This window comes from Oncorhynchus tshawytscha, linkage group LG25, assembly GCF_018296145.1.
Source record: "Oncorhynchus tshawytscha isolate Ot180627B linkage group LG25, Otsh_v2.0, whole genome shotgun sequence".
In the NCBI taxonomy this organism is placed as follows: domain Eukaryota; kingdom Metazoa; phylum Chordata; class Actinopteri; order Salmoniformes; family Salmonidae; genus Oncorhynchus; species Oncorhynchus tshawytscha.
The window spans coordinates 708,774-723,813 of record NC_056453.1 but is presented as its reverse complement, the minus strand read 5'-3'; the positions used below and the strand labels follow the sequence as shown (position 1 = coordinate 723,813).

At 42.5% G+C, this 15,040-nt stretch overlaps 1 protein-coding gene across 1 annotated transcript in view; it reads right to left on the bottom strand.

Annotated features, from left to right (window-relative positions):
* The window catches only part of LOC112224055 (actin-binding LIM protein 1-like), a 96,403-nt gene that overhangs the window by 36,043 nt on the left and 45,320 nt on the right, over positions 1 to 15,040 (bottom strand). Inside the window, exons 5-6 of the mRNA XM_024387338.1 lie at positions 7,137 to 7,263; positions 1,211 to 1,304 (exon numbers count right to left, since the gene is read on the bottom strand). Coding sequence (XP_024243106.1) covers positions 1,211 to 1,304; positions 7,137 to 7,263 — 221 coding nt within the window. The remainder of the gene's footprint in view (positions 1 to 1,210; positions 1,305 to 7,136; positions 7,264 to 15,040) is intronic.

The following is a 15,040-nucleotide window of genomic DNA, read 5'->3' as shown; positions in this document are numbered from 1 at the left end:
ACCACCCACCACTGCGACCTGTATGCTCTAGTCGGCTGGCCCTCGCTACATATTCGTCGCCAGACCCACTGGCTCCAGGTCATCTACAAGTCCATGCTAGGTAAAGCTCCGCCTTATCTCAGTTCACTGGTCACGATGGCAACACCCATCCGTAGCACGCGCTCCAGCAGGTGTATCTCACTGATCATCCCTAAAGCCAACACCTCATTTGGCCGCCTTTCGTTCCAGTTCTCTGCTGCCTGTGACTGGAACGAATTGCAAAAATCGCAATTATTATTTATTTACTTTTCTGCTCTTTTGCACACCAATATCTCTACCTGTACATCACCATCTGATCATTATCACTCCAGTGTTAATCTGCAAAATTGTAATTATTCGCCTACCTCCTCATGCCTTTTGCACACAATGAATATAGACTCCCTTTTTTCTACTGTGTTATTGACTTGTTAATTGTTTACTCCATGTGTAACTCTGTGTTGTCTGTTCACACTGCTATGCTTTATCTTGGCCAGGTCGTAGTTGCAAATGAGAACTTGTTCTCAACTAGCCTACATGGTTAACTAAAGGTGAAATAATTTTTTTTTTTTAAAAAGGCAAAGGGTGGCTGCTATGAATAAATATAACATATATTTTGATTTGTTTAACACTTCTTTTGGTTACCACATGATTCCAAATGTGTTATGTCATAATTTTGATGTCTTCACTATAATTCTACAGTGTAGAAAGTCAAGAAAAACCATTGAATGAGTAGGTTTGTCCAAACTTTTGACTGGTACTGTATGCATAGTGTAATTGTTTATTGATGTGTTCATGCAAGCTCATCTGCAAAAGAGATTGTGGTCTAAACATGACTCCCTGGCTAAATAAATGTTAAATAAAAATCCATTGTTACACAGGGAACATCAAGTCTTTGGCTACGTTAGATTAAAGGCTAGGATGAAACCTATGGGCATGTTTGAATACTCTTCAACATCATTCCTTCCTCGTTTTGTTGAATTAATCACCAATCTGGCATGACGCGATGCGTTACTGCTGGGCTGTAAAAAAAAAATGGAGCATGCCATATAGATCCCCGGATGAATGGATAAATCCAATAATATAGAACTTGACTATGCACACTGTTCATTCAAAGCAACGACTGAAGGAACAATGATTTATAATTTCAAGTCATGAGACGGGAGGAGCAAGGGGATGAGGAAATGTTTCTTACTTCCAGAACCTTCCCTGTGATGAACTGATTGCAGTCCTCACACTGGACCCCAAAGTGGATCTGGTAGTCTTTCTCGCAATAGGGGGTGCCATCCCTAAGAGAAAAGAGGGGGGTTGGGGGAACAAGAGAGTGTCAGGCAGACAGAGAGGGCAAGATGTGAAAATTTCTAGTCAATAAACACTTAGATATTGGCTGTGATATAAGATGGCGTCTGAGAAGTCAAAACTGTAATATCTTATGCTTCGTGGCTGAACGATGACACTATCAACATACAGCTGGCTAGTTATACGCTGTACCAGCAGGATAGAACAGCGGCGTCTGATAAGACAAAGGGGGCCGGATAATGTATTTTTGTAAATAACAGCCGGTGCACGGCATCTAAGTAAGCTATTGCTCGCCTGAGGTAGAGTATCTCATGATAAGCTGTAGACCACACTATCTACGGTAGAGTTTTTATCTGTATTTTTCGTAGCTGTTTACATACCATCACAGACGGAGGCTGGCACTAAGACTGCATTGAATGAGCTGATTCCGCCATAAGCATAATAACCATAATTCTATCCTCCTGATTCCTGCTTACAAGCTAAAATTAATGCAGGAGGCACCAGTGACTCGATCAATAAAAAAGTAGTCAGATGAAGCAAATGCTAAGCTACAGGACTGTTTTGTTAGCAGACTGGAATATGTTCAGGGATCCCTCTGATGGTCTTGAGGAGTACACCACATCAGTCACTGGATACATCAATAAGTTCATTGATTACGTCGTTCCCACAGTGACCGTACGTACATACCCAAACCAGAAGCCATGGATTACAGGCACCATCCACACTGAGCTAACGGCTAGCTAACGGCTAGAGTTGCTGCTTTCAAGGAGCGGGACTCTAACCCGGAAGCTTATAAGAAATCCCACTATGCCCTCCAACGAACCATCTATCAGGCAAAGAATCAATACAGGACTAAGATCGAATCGTACTACACTGGCTCCGACACTCGTCAGATGTGGCAAAACATCAGAGACTACAAAGGGAAGCAACGCCGAGAGCTGCCCAGTGAAACGAGCCTACCAGACGAGCTAAACTACTTCTACGCTCGCGTCGAGGCAAACACTTAAGATATGCATGAGAGCACCATGCATGTTTCAGTGTTACGCTCTCCGCTGCCGATGTGAGTAAGACCTTTAAACAGGTCAACATCCACAAGACAGATTACCAGGACGTGTACTGTGAGCAGGCTTGGACCAACTGGCAAGTGTCTTCACTGACATTTTCAATCTCTCCCTGTCCGAGTCTGTAATACCAACATGTTTCAAGCAGACTACCATAGTCCCTGTGTCCAAGAACACCAAGGTAACCTGCCTAAATGACTACTGACCCGTAGCACTCACGTCTGTAGCCATGAAGTATTTTGAAAGGCTGGTCAAGGCTCACATCAACAACATTATCCCAGAAACTCTAGACCCACTCCAATTTGCATACTGCCCCAACAAATCCACAGATGATGGAATCTCTATTGCACTCCACACGGCCCTTTCCCACCTGGACAAAAGACACTTTCAAGTTAAGTGTACTGTTAGCTAGCTAGCTCGCTAGTTAACGTTACATGTATGATCTTATTATTCGTATCTCAGAGCCATTTGCTTTGCTAGTTATAGCCTATTGTTAGCTAGCTAACATTGAACCTGGTTGGTTAAGTAACTGCAGATTTATGCAGGGTAGTATCGTCATGAGTTGGGATTATGGTTAATTGTTTAGCTAGCATGTCTTAAAAGACTCCACTATGCAAGTATCCATTTCAATATAATGTCACTGCGACAACTGTTGATAGACGTAGCTGGTAAATTCACTCTGGCTATCAAGCCGATTTCAGAGCAAGGGTAAAATAGTCTAACAAGATATACTTTCAGATATTACACGTTTCTAATTTTAATAGAATGTATTTTTCAAGCTAAAGTGTACTGTTAGCTAGCTAACATTAGCTGGTAGGTTCGCTAGCTAACGTTACGTGTATGATCTTGTTATTCGTATTTCAGACCCGTTTGCTTTACTAGTTATAGCCTAATGTTAGCTAGCTAACAGATTCATGCATGGTAGTAATGTTAGTAATGTGGGATTATGGTTAAATACCTAGCTACCTACATGTCCTAGCAAAAGACAAGTAACCATTTCAATAGAATGCCACTGCGACGACTGTTGATAGACGTAGCTGGTAAACTCGCTCTGGCTACTCCGATTTCAGAGCACTCTCGTCTGAGTGTGCCAGAGCGCAGAATAACTGAAGAATTTACGAACGCTCAACACCTGTTGAATATGACCGGTGTCAGTTGGCAAAAAAGTGTAAATTGTAGCTAGCAAGCTGGCCAACGCTAGCCAGTTAGCTTGGGTGCTTGACTGCTGTTAACGCTTGGATCAACCCTTAAAGACATGGATGGGGCTAAAACTTGAGGGTGTGAACGATGCTGAATGGGTGTAGACAAAGAAGAGCTCTCCCGTAGGTACCAAAACATTCAAAAGGCCACTTTTGAGGTTACAAGTTTCTCAAGTTTCAAAACAGAATTTCTTCCCTATTGTTCCTCAAATGCAGGGTATGATATACCAGTCTGTACCTCTGTGTCTGTACTTTTATCAAATGTAAAAAACACACTTTTCAAATGTTGCTACATAAGACCGAATCAAGGCGCTCATCACATATCTGCATTGGATGCGTCTCAAAATTGTCTGTCGCATCCGAACAGGCCGACAAAACTATTATGACCCCTCTATGTAAAGATGAGACTTGCTCTTAGAGTACAGATTATTGTATGGGATTTACAAATATTTGAGATAGATCTTTTCACTTTTGTTTTAAACTTTGAGTAAATGTATTTATTGGTTTCTTTTCATTTTGATAAGAGATGAAAATGCAATGAATTGCAGGTTGTTTGTTCATTTCAAAAAAGGAAATTACAGATTTTCAGGTTGTGTCATTTGATTTGGGGTGGGGAATTCTTGGGGGGAAAAAATGGTGTCCCTAGCAATTTTCCCTCTAAGCTGTGCTCGGGCACACAGTTCCCAGGGCCTGATGCACATAATAAATATCAGTGCACGCAGAAAAGCAACGTCACTCAACTTTCTAGAGTTCTCTCGTTAGTTAATACTATCAACGTTTCCCTTTACTGTGGGAACTGTGATTGAATAATACTGCGTTGATTCACTTTCAATGTAACAGACCAAAACAAAACTAACTATGCAAGAGGGGCCACAGTGTCTCCTGACCCTTCCTGTCTCAGCCTCCAGTATTTATGCTGCAGTAGTTTGTGTCGGGGGGCTAGGGTCAGTTTGTTATATCTGGAGTACTTCTCCTGTCCTATTCGGTGCCCTGTGTGAATTTAAGTGTGCTCTCTCTAATTCTCTCTCTCTTTCTTTCTTTCTCTCAGAGGACCTGAGCCCTAGGACCATGCCTCAGGACTACCTGACATGATGACTCCTTGCTGTCCCCAGTCTACCTGGCCGTGCTGCTGCTCCAGTTTCAACTGTTCTGCCTTATTATTATTGGACCATGCTGGTCATTTATGAACATTTGAACATCTTGGCCATGTTCTGTTATAATCTCCACCCGGCACAGCCAGAAGAGGACTGGCCACCCCACATAGCCTGGTTCCTCTCTAGGTTTCTTCCTAGGTTTTGGCCTTTCTAGGGAGTTTTTCCTAGCCACCGTGCTTCTACACCTGCATTGCTTGCTGTTTGGGGTTTTAGGCTGGGTTTCTGTACAGCACTTTGAGATATCAGCTGATGTACGAAGGGCTATATAAATAAATTTGATTTGATTTGATTTGAGTTTAAAGGTACAGTCCACTTAGTGGATGTAAACTTCTGACCCACTGGAATTGTGATACAGTGAATTATAAATGAAATTATCTGTCTGTAAACAATTGTTGGAAAAATGACAGTGGTTGAAAAATGAGTTTTAATTACTCCAACCTAAGTGTATGTAAACTTCTGACTTCAACTGTAACTGTAAATCATGCAAATATAACTTGTGTGTAAGCAGTATATAAGAGAACGAATGGGACTGCCCTGGTGAAGCTCACTTCAGCCTGGACTTTGTGCATCTGAGTTTCACTGTGACCTTTTTAGCTTGTTATTAGGGGGCAGTATTTTCATTTTTGGAAAAATAACGTTCCCAAAGTAAACAGGATATTTTGTCAGGACAAGATGCTAGAATATGCATGTAATTGATAGAAAACACTCTAAAGTTTCCAAAACTGTAACAAAACTGTGAGTATAACAGAACTGATATTGCAGGCGAAAGCCTGAGAAAAATCCAATCCGGAACTGCCTCATGTTTTGAAAGCTCTGCGTTCCAATGCGTCCCTATTGAGCAGTGAATGGGCTATGAACCAGATTACTTTTTCTACGTATTCCCCAAGGTGTCTACAGCATTGTGACGTAGTTTTACGCATTTATGTTGAAGAATACCCATAAGCGGCTACATTGTGTAAGTGGTCACCTGATGGCTCTCAGAGTGAATCTTGCGTAAAATACAGAGGTAGCCATTTTTCCAATCGGTCCTACTGGAAAACCAATTGTCCCGGTGGATATATTATCGAATAGATATTTGAAAAACACCTTGAGGATTGATTATAAACAACGTTTGCCATGTTTCTGTCGATATTATGGAGCTAATTTGGAATATTTTTCAGCGTTTCCGTGATTTCTCAGCCAAATGTGAAGAACAAACGGAGCGATTTCGCCTACAAAAATAATATTTTTGGAAAAAAGGAACATTGGCTATCTAACTGGGAGTATCGTGAGTGAAAACATCCGAAGCTCATCAAAGGTAAACGATTTAATTTGATTGCTTTTCTGATTTTCGTGACCAAGTTACCTGCTGCTAGCTGGACATAATGCTATGCTAGGCTATCGATAAACTTAAACAAATGCTTGTCTTGCTTTGGCTGTAAAGCATATTTTAAAAATCTGAGATGACAGGGTGATTAACAAAAGGCTAAGCTGTGTCTCAATATATTTCACTTGTGATTTTCATGAATAGGAATATTTTCGAGTAATATTTATGTCCGTTGCGTTATGCTAATTAGTGTCAGTCGATGATTACGCTCCCAGACCCGGGATGGGGTGTCACTAGAGGTTAAAGAGTTATTCATTTAAGATTGACTTCGAGTGTCGTGTAGAATTTCTACAAGAATTTGGCGTCACAAACTGCATGACTGATTGGCCGAGCTTTCTAGTGAGGGTCTGCAAGAAAAAACAGTTTTTTTTTGGAAAGTTTGAAAGTGTCTGTGGTTGTATGCAGCGATTGTTTACTTACTCATTTGATAGTTTAAGTAATAACTAAATTAATAAAATGTTATGATAATTATCAGAGTGAGTGATAAGAGTAGGGAATGTGGTGGAACATTTGTTTGTGCTTTTCTAAAAAAACATTTCTGTGTTCATGCAAGTGACTGATTGAATGTGCCTGAGAGGAATCCTCACTATCAGTATCTGTAATTTGGCAGTACGCCCAGAACCTTGTTTTGAAAATGAAAGGGATATCTCAGTTTCAAGGTCTCAGCTTGGAGAGAAGAAGCTTTGTGGGGTATTGTTGGGTCACATGCATGAACCAAACGTTAACGATTAATTCATTATGCAAATATAACTTGTCTGTGTAAGCAGTATAGTAGAGATAACGGGACTGCCCTGGTGAAGCTCACTTCAGACCGGTGTTGTGACCTTAAAACAATTCCATATAGCTTAGTAGAACACCCCCTCTTTGTGCCCCCATATTTGAAATTTCACCTTTTATAAGGTTGTAATTACATATACCCAATCAGCTTACTATTTAGAAGGGAAGCACAAGTTTTTGGACACAGCCTAAGAGAGAAAGAGAGAGGGGGGAGGGTATAGAGATTAAGATAGGCTTGAGTGTGTTGCAGTTGACGATTACTCACTTGCTGATGTACTCCCCGCTCAGCACATTGCCACAGGCCTTGCACTTGAAGCAGCCAAGGTGCCACTGTCTTTCCAGAGCCAATAGGGCCTGGCCATTCTTAATGTCCCTACCACAGCCTGCACAGTCTGAAACACACAAACACACTTTTAGCATGATCAGAAAGACAGAGCAGACATATTATACACAAAAGCGCACACACCCCTATGATTTATCTTTCAAATTAAACCATTAGGTGGCGATGTGAGCTAATAGAAAACTCCTCATTGATTTGTCCAAGGGCACAAAGTGATTTATCTTTTCAATATAACATTTAATACATGAGGCTCCAGGTTTTTTTACCCATAAAATACTGATTATATTAATACATGAAGGTAATTGTAATGATGTCTGCTGACAGTCGTCAAGCAAGTTCAGGGACTGAGTGTTAATAAATGAATGCAACATAATACAAAACACGAAAAATAACGCCTGAGGAAGGAATCGAAATGTAATCAGGGAAGTGATGGAGTCCGGATGAGTCTGATGACACGCAGGTGCGCGTAATGATGGTGACAGGTGTGTGTCCTAATGAGCAGCTTGGTGACCTAGAGGTCAGAGAGGAAGCACACGTGACAGTAATAACAACATAGAAGAAACATCCCTTTTCCAGGACCTTCTCTTTCACAGATAATTAATACAAATCTAAATAACTTCACAAATCTTTATTGTAAAGGGTTTAAACACTTTTCCCATGCTTGTTAAATGAACCATAAACAATTAATGAACATGCACCTGTGGAACGGTCGTTAAGACACTAACAGCTTACAGATGGTAGGCAATTAAGGTCACAGTTATGAAGACTTAGGATACTAAAGAGGACTTTCCACTGACTCTGAAAAAACACCAAAAGAAAGATGCCCAGGGTCCCTGCTCATCTGTGTGAACGTGCCTTAGGCATGCTGCAAGGAGGCATGAGGACTGCAGATGTGGCCAGGGCAATAAATTGCAATGTCCGTACTGTGAGACGCCTAAGACAGAGCTACAGGGAGACAGGATGGACAGCTGATCGTCCTCGCAGTGGCAGACCACGTGTAACAACACCTGCACAGGATCGGTACATCCGAACATCACATCTGTGGGGCAGGTACAGGAGGGCAACAACAACTGCCCATGTTACACCAGGAATGCGCAATCCCTCCATCAGTGGTCAGACTGTCCGCAATAGACTGAGAGAGGCTGGACTAAGGGTTTGTAGGCCTGTTGTAAAGACAGGTCCTCAACAGACATCACCGGCAACAACGTCACCTATGGGCACAAACCCACAGTCGCTGGACCAGACAGGACTGGCAAAAAGTGCTCTTTGCTGACGAGTCGTGGTTTTGTCTCACCAGGGGTGATGGTCGGACTCGCGTTTATCGTTGAAGGAATGAGTGTTACACCGAGGCCTGTACTCTGGAGCAGGATCGATTTGGAGGTGGATGGTCTGGGGCGATGTGTCACATTCATTGGATGATTGTCAGTGCAGGCAATCTTGTTGTCAGTGTAGGCAATCTCAACGCTGTGCGTTACAGGGGAGACATCCTCCTCCCACATGTAGTACCCTTCCTGGAGGCTCATCCTGACATGCCACCTGCCATACTGCTCGTTCTGTGCGTGATTTCCTGCAAGACAGGAATGTCAGTGTACTGCCATGGCCAGCGAAGAGCCCAGATCTCAATCCCATTGAGCACGTTTGGGACCTGTTGGATCAGAGTGTGAGGGCTAGGACCATTCCCCCCAGAAATGTCCGGGAACTTGCAGGTGCCTTGGTGGAAGAGTAGAGTAACATCTCACAGCAAGTGGAACATCTGGTGCAATCCATGAGAAGGAGATGCACTGCAGTGTTTAATGCAACTGGTGGCCACACAAGATAGACTGTTACTTCTGATTTTGACCCCCCCTCCTTTGTTCAGGGACACATTATTCCATTTCTGTTAGTCACATGTCTGTGGAACTTGTTCAGATTATGTCTCAGTTGTTAAATCTCGCTATGTTCATACAAATATTTACGCATGTTAAGTTTGCTGAAAATAAATGCAGTTGACAGTGAGAGGACCTTTCTTTTTGGCTGAGTTTAGAAGCATAAGCATTTCGCTACACTCGCAATAACATCTGATAACCATGTGTATGTGACCAATAGAATTTGATTTGATCTCTCGTGACCACAAGGGAGAGATGTATATTGTTTTGAAAAGAGATGCTTGTCAGCTAATCTAACATCTAATTCTTTATGATGGCAGCCATGTGTATATTTGACAAGCAAAAACTCCCTGATCCCAGAATGCCATTCACTATAAAATGCAAATAAAAAAAGTCAAAGATGGCTGCACCCATTGCCTGAAAAATCTGAATTTACTTTGGCCACTTTTCAGCATATTACAAATCTTCAACGTACGTGTTACAGTGTATACAAGAACCGGAGCACATGACTTAATAAGTCATTTACAGTTTGACAAATCACAAAGCAAATAAAATGTTATCACCTCACAGATCATCACCCCAAATACAAGTCTACTTCCTAGCCTTACCGTAGCATGAAAACTAAACAGGGTTGCCAGATTTGGATGTAACCATTTTAGTGGGGTTTGTGGGGGGGTTAATTTCATTTGAGGGGAATTTCAAGTCCATGGGGGGGGTTAGAAATGGAGGAAGGTATCGTTGGGAGATATGATATATTACTATGAAGGGATTTATCAATAAATGGGGGCAAACACAGGGGAAGTTTATTTGCTAAATAAAATTGAAACCACTGGAATGAGGGGACTGAGCTGGAAAACCTGAGTAACGATAGTTACAATCTAAGTCAGTCGAGTGAACCAGCCCTTCACCTCATTTTGTTATAACATCTTTGGATGTTTACGTGACAACCAGAATACATTGTATGATGTCAACAAACATGGGGTCACACATCATAATCAGTTCAATCTTCCAAAAAGTATTTTACACACATTATATTTGTCCATTACAATCCATGAAACAATCGGAATGCATGATTTGTCACCAGTCCTTGAAAATGTGATTAAACAGTAAATAAATTATGCCTTACGCACACATACGGTGTGCTAAAGTAGAAACAACAACATTATATACAGAAACTATAATGATAATGCAATAAGGCACTTACTTTGATAAGAATGCACCCATATGCAAAGTTATTGATAGTAAGGAAAACAACAATGAAGGCAATGCGGGCACCAGATGGAAAATGTGCCAGGGGGAAAAAGTTCTGCATACTTGATCTGGGGAAACACTGGGGAAGTGCTTGGGCTCTAGTCAAAGAGAGAAGTTTGTCCAGCTCAGTAAAGCTCAGTATAAAAATAAATTGTGGTAATAGTGAAATGGGCTACTTCTATGTGAATTAATGAGGAGGAGGAACACACCTCAATTCAAACTGTTGTTAAAAAAGAATTTGAAATTGACTAGTTGAAATATAGCCTATTGATAATTAGCAGGCAGAATGCCTTGGTTTGAGGGCAGTGTGGGTTAAATGTCCTGTTGCGTAACAATCACATTTTGGAACAGTGAATGCATTCTGCCATCACATACATAAAAAACTCACGCTGGGGTGACCGATAGAGATATTTGGAACTCACACATGTAAAGGTTAAACATTCACAAGGCTGCGGGGCCAGACAGATTACCAGGACGCATACTCAAAGCATGCACTGACCAGCTGGCAAGTGTTTTCATTGATATTTTCAAACTCTCCCTGACCCAGTCTGTAATACCTACATTTCAAGCAGACCAACATAGTCTCTGTGCCCATGTGCTAAACAGAGTGACTAAGGTAGTATAGTAATAACAAAGATTTAAATACTAAAAGTGGTGAAAATAGTAGCCTACAATAAGGAAAAACTCCAGGTAAAAATACACTTTATCTAGTCCTTGTCCTATATTCTAATCTGACTTTGGTGTAGGTCACGTTGTTCTTCACACTACCATTTCTGGTAAATGCACACTATTTCAAATAAAATATATGTTTATTTGTCACATGATACAGTAGGTGTAAAAGGTACAGTGAAATGGTTATTTGCATAGTAGCAATATCAAAATTAGAAAGTGTCCAGATACAAATATTTTAGAATAAATAGATGATGCTTACCCAGACACACTTGTCTAAATTGATTGGTCAATGTTATAACCACCCCCCAGCCACATCTATCGAAGTGGATGGGTCACTATTGTCTAGACATGTTCATGAAATGGTATATGAGATGGCTGTAATCCCCCCAGATACACCTGGCTAACTTGATGGGTCATGTGGAAGAGAGGATATAGCCACCCCACAGCCACATCTAGCTAAGTGAATGGGTCTCTACAGAAGCTGTAAATGGCACAGTGAAATGGTTACTTGCATATTTAGATTGTAGCAATAGCAAAAATAGAAAGTGTTAAAAACAAGAACAAAAAGTGTCAATGCCAGTAGAGAAAGAACAAAATAATATACCATATGTACAAGATTTTTTAATTTTTTAATTTCACATTTATTTAACCAGGTAGACAAGTTGAGAACAAGTTCGCATTTACAATTGCGACCTGGCCAAGATAAAGCAAAGCAGTTTGACACATACAACAACACAGAGTTACACATGGAGTAAAACAAACATACAGTCAATAATACAATAGAAAAATAAGTCTATATGCAATGTGAGCAAATGAGGTGAGATAAGGGAGGTAAAGCCAAAAAAAGGCCATGGTGGCGAAATAAATACAATATAGAAAGTAAAACACTGGAATGGTAGATTTGCTGTGGAAGAATGTGCAAAGTAGAAATCGAAATAATGGGGTGCAAAGGAGCAAAATCAATCAATAAATACAGTAGGGGAAGAGGCAGATGTTTGGGCTAAATTATAGATGGGCTATGTACAGGTGGAGTAATCTGTGAACTGCTCTGACAGCTGGTGCTTAAAGCTAGGGAGGGAGAAAAGTGTTTCCAGTTTCAGAGATTTTTGTAGTTTGTTCCAGTCATTGGCAGCAGAGAACTGGAAGGAGAGGCGGCCGAAGGAGGAATTGATTTTGGGGGTGACCAGAGAGATATACCAGCTGGAGCGCGTGCTACAGGTGGGTGCTGCTATGGTGACCAGCGAGCTGAGATAAGGGGGAACTTTACCTAGCAGGGTCTTGTAGATGACCTGGAGCTAGTGGGTTTAGCTACGAGTATGAAGCGAGGGCCAGCCGATGAGAGCGTACAGGTCGCAGTGGTGGGTAGAATATGGGGCTTTGGTGACAAAACGGATGGCACTGTGATATATTATATCTAATTTATGGAGAATTAGAGGATATTTTGTAGATGACGTCGCTGAAGTCGAGGATCGGTAGGATGGTCAGTTTTACGAGGGTATGTTTGGCAGCATGAGTGAAGGATGCTTTGCTACGAAATAGGAAGCCAATTGGATTGGATTGGAGATGTTTGATGTGAGTCTGGAAGGAGAGTTTACAGTCTAACCAGAGACCTAGGTATTTGTAGTTGTCCACATATTCTAAGTCAGAACTGTCCAGAGTAGTGTTGCTGGACAGGCGGGCAGGTGCAGGCAGTAATTGGTTGAAAAGCATACATTTAGTTTTACTTGTATTTAAGAGCAGTTGGAGGCCACGGAAGGAGAGCTGTATGGCATTGAAGCTCGTCTGGAGGGTTAAAACCTCTTTGGGTTATGTGGGACAGTAAATCAAATCAAATTTTATTTGTCACATACACATGGTTAGCAGATGTTAATGCGAGTGTAGCGAAATGCTTGTGCTTCTAGTTCCGACAATGCAGTAATAACCAACAAGTAATCTAACTAACAATTCCAAAACTACTGTCTTATACACAGTGTAAGGGGATAAAGAATATGTACATAAGGATATATGAATGAGTGATGGTACAGAGCAGCATAGGCAAGATACAGTAGATGATATCGAGTACAGTATATACATATGAGATGAGTATGTAAACAAAGTGGCATAGTTAAAGTGGCTAGTGATACATGTATTACATAAGGATGCAGTCGATGATATAGAGTACAGTGTATACGTATGCATATGAGATGAATAATGTAGGGTAAGTAACATTATATAAGGTAGCATTGTGGCTAGTGATATATTTACATCATTTCCCATCAATTCCCATTATTAAAGTGGCTGGAGTTGAGTCAGTGTCATTGTCAGTGTGTTGGCAGCAGCCACTCAATGTTAGTGGTGGCTGTTTAACAGTCTGATGGCCTTGAGATAGAAGCTGTTTTTCAGTCTCTCGGTCCCAGCTTTGATGCACCTGTACTGACCTCGCCTTCTGGATGATAGCGGGGTGAACAGGCAGTGGCTCGGGTGGTTGATGTTCTTGATGATCTTTATGGCCTTCCTGTAACATCGGGTGGTGTAGGTGTCCTGGAGGGCAGGTAGTTTGCCCCCGGTGATGCGTTGTGCAGACCTCACTACCCTCTGGAGAGCCTTACGGTTGAGGGCGGAGCAGTTGCCGTACCAGGCGGTGATACAGCCCGCCAGGATGCTCTCGATTGTGCATCTGTAGAAGTTTGTGAGTGCTTTTGGTGACAAGCCGAATTTCTTCAGCCTCCTGAGGTTGAAGAGGCGCTGCTGCGCCTTCTTCACGATGCTGTCTGTGTGAGTGGACCAATTCAGTTTGTCTGTGATGTATATGCCGAGGAACTTAAAACTTGCTACCCTCTCCACTACTGTTCCATCGATGTGGATAGGGGGTGTTCCCTCTGCTGTTTCCTGAAGTCCACAATCATCTCCTTAGTTTTGTTGACGTTGAGTGTGAGGTTATTTTCCTGACACCACACTCCGAGGGCCCTCACCTCCTCCCTGTAGGCCGTCTCGTCGTTGTTGGTAATCAAGCCTACCACTGTTGTGTCGTCCGCAAACTTGATGATTGAGTTGGAGGCGTGCGTGGCCACGCAGTCGTGGGTGAACAGGGAGTACAGGAGAGGGCTCAGAACGCACCCTTGTGGGGCCCCAGTGTTGAGGATCAGCGGGGAGGAGATGTTGTTGCCTACCCTCACCACCTGGGGGCGGCCCGTCAGGAAGTCCAGTACCCAGTTGCACAGGGCGGGGTCGAGACCCAGGGTCTCGAGCTTGATGACGAGCTTGGAGGGTACTATGGTGTTGAATGCCGAGCTGTAGTCGATGAACAGCATTCTCACATAGGTATTCCTCTTGTCCAGATGGGTTAGGGCAGTGTGCAGTGTGGTTGAGATTGCATCGTCTGTGGACCTATTTGGGCGGTAAGCAAATTGGAGTGGGTCTAGGGTGTCAGGTAGGGTGGAGGTGATATGGTCCTTGACTAGTCTCTCAAAGCACTTCATGATGACGGATGTGAGTGCTACGGGGCAGTAGTCGTTTAGCTCAGTTACCTTAGCTTTCTTGGGAACAGGAACAATGGTGGCCCTCTTGAAGCATGTGGGAACAGCAGACTGGTATAGGGATTGATTGAATATGTCCGTAAACACACCGGCCAGCTGGTCTGCGCATGCTCTGAGGGCGCGGCTGGGGATGCCGTCTGGGCCTGCAGCCTTGCGAGGGTTAACACGTTTAAATGTCTTACTCACCTTGGCTGCAGTGAAGGAGAGACCGCATGTTTTCGTTGCAGGCCGTGTCAGTGGCACTGTATTGTCCTCAAATCGGGCAAAAAGTTATTTAGTCTGCCTGGGAGCAAGACATCCTGGTCCGTGACTGGGCTGGATTTCTTCCTGTAGTCCGTGATTGACTGTAGACCCTGCCACATGCCTCTTGTGTCTGAGCCGTTGAATTGAGATTCTACTTTGTCTCTGTACTGACGCTTAGCTTGTTTGATAGCCTTGCGGAGGGAATAGCTGCACTGTTTGTATTCGGTCATGTTACCAGACACCTTGCCCTGATTAAAAGCAGTGGTTCGCGCTTTCAGTTTCA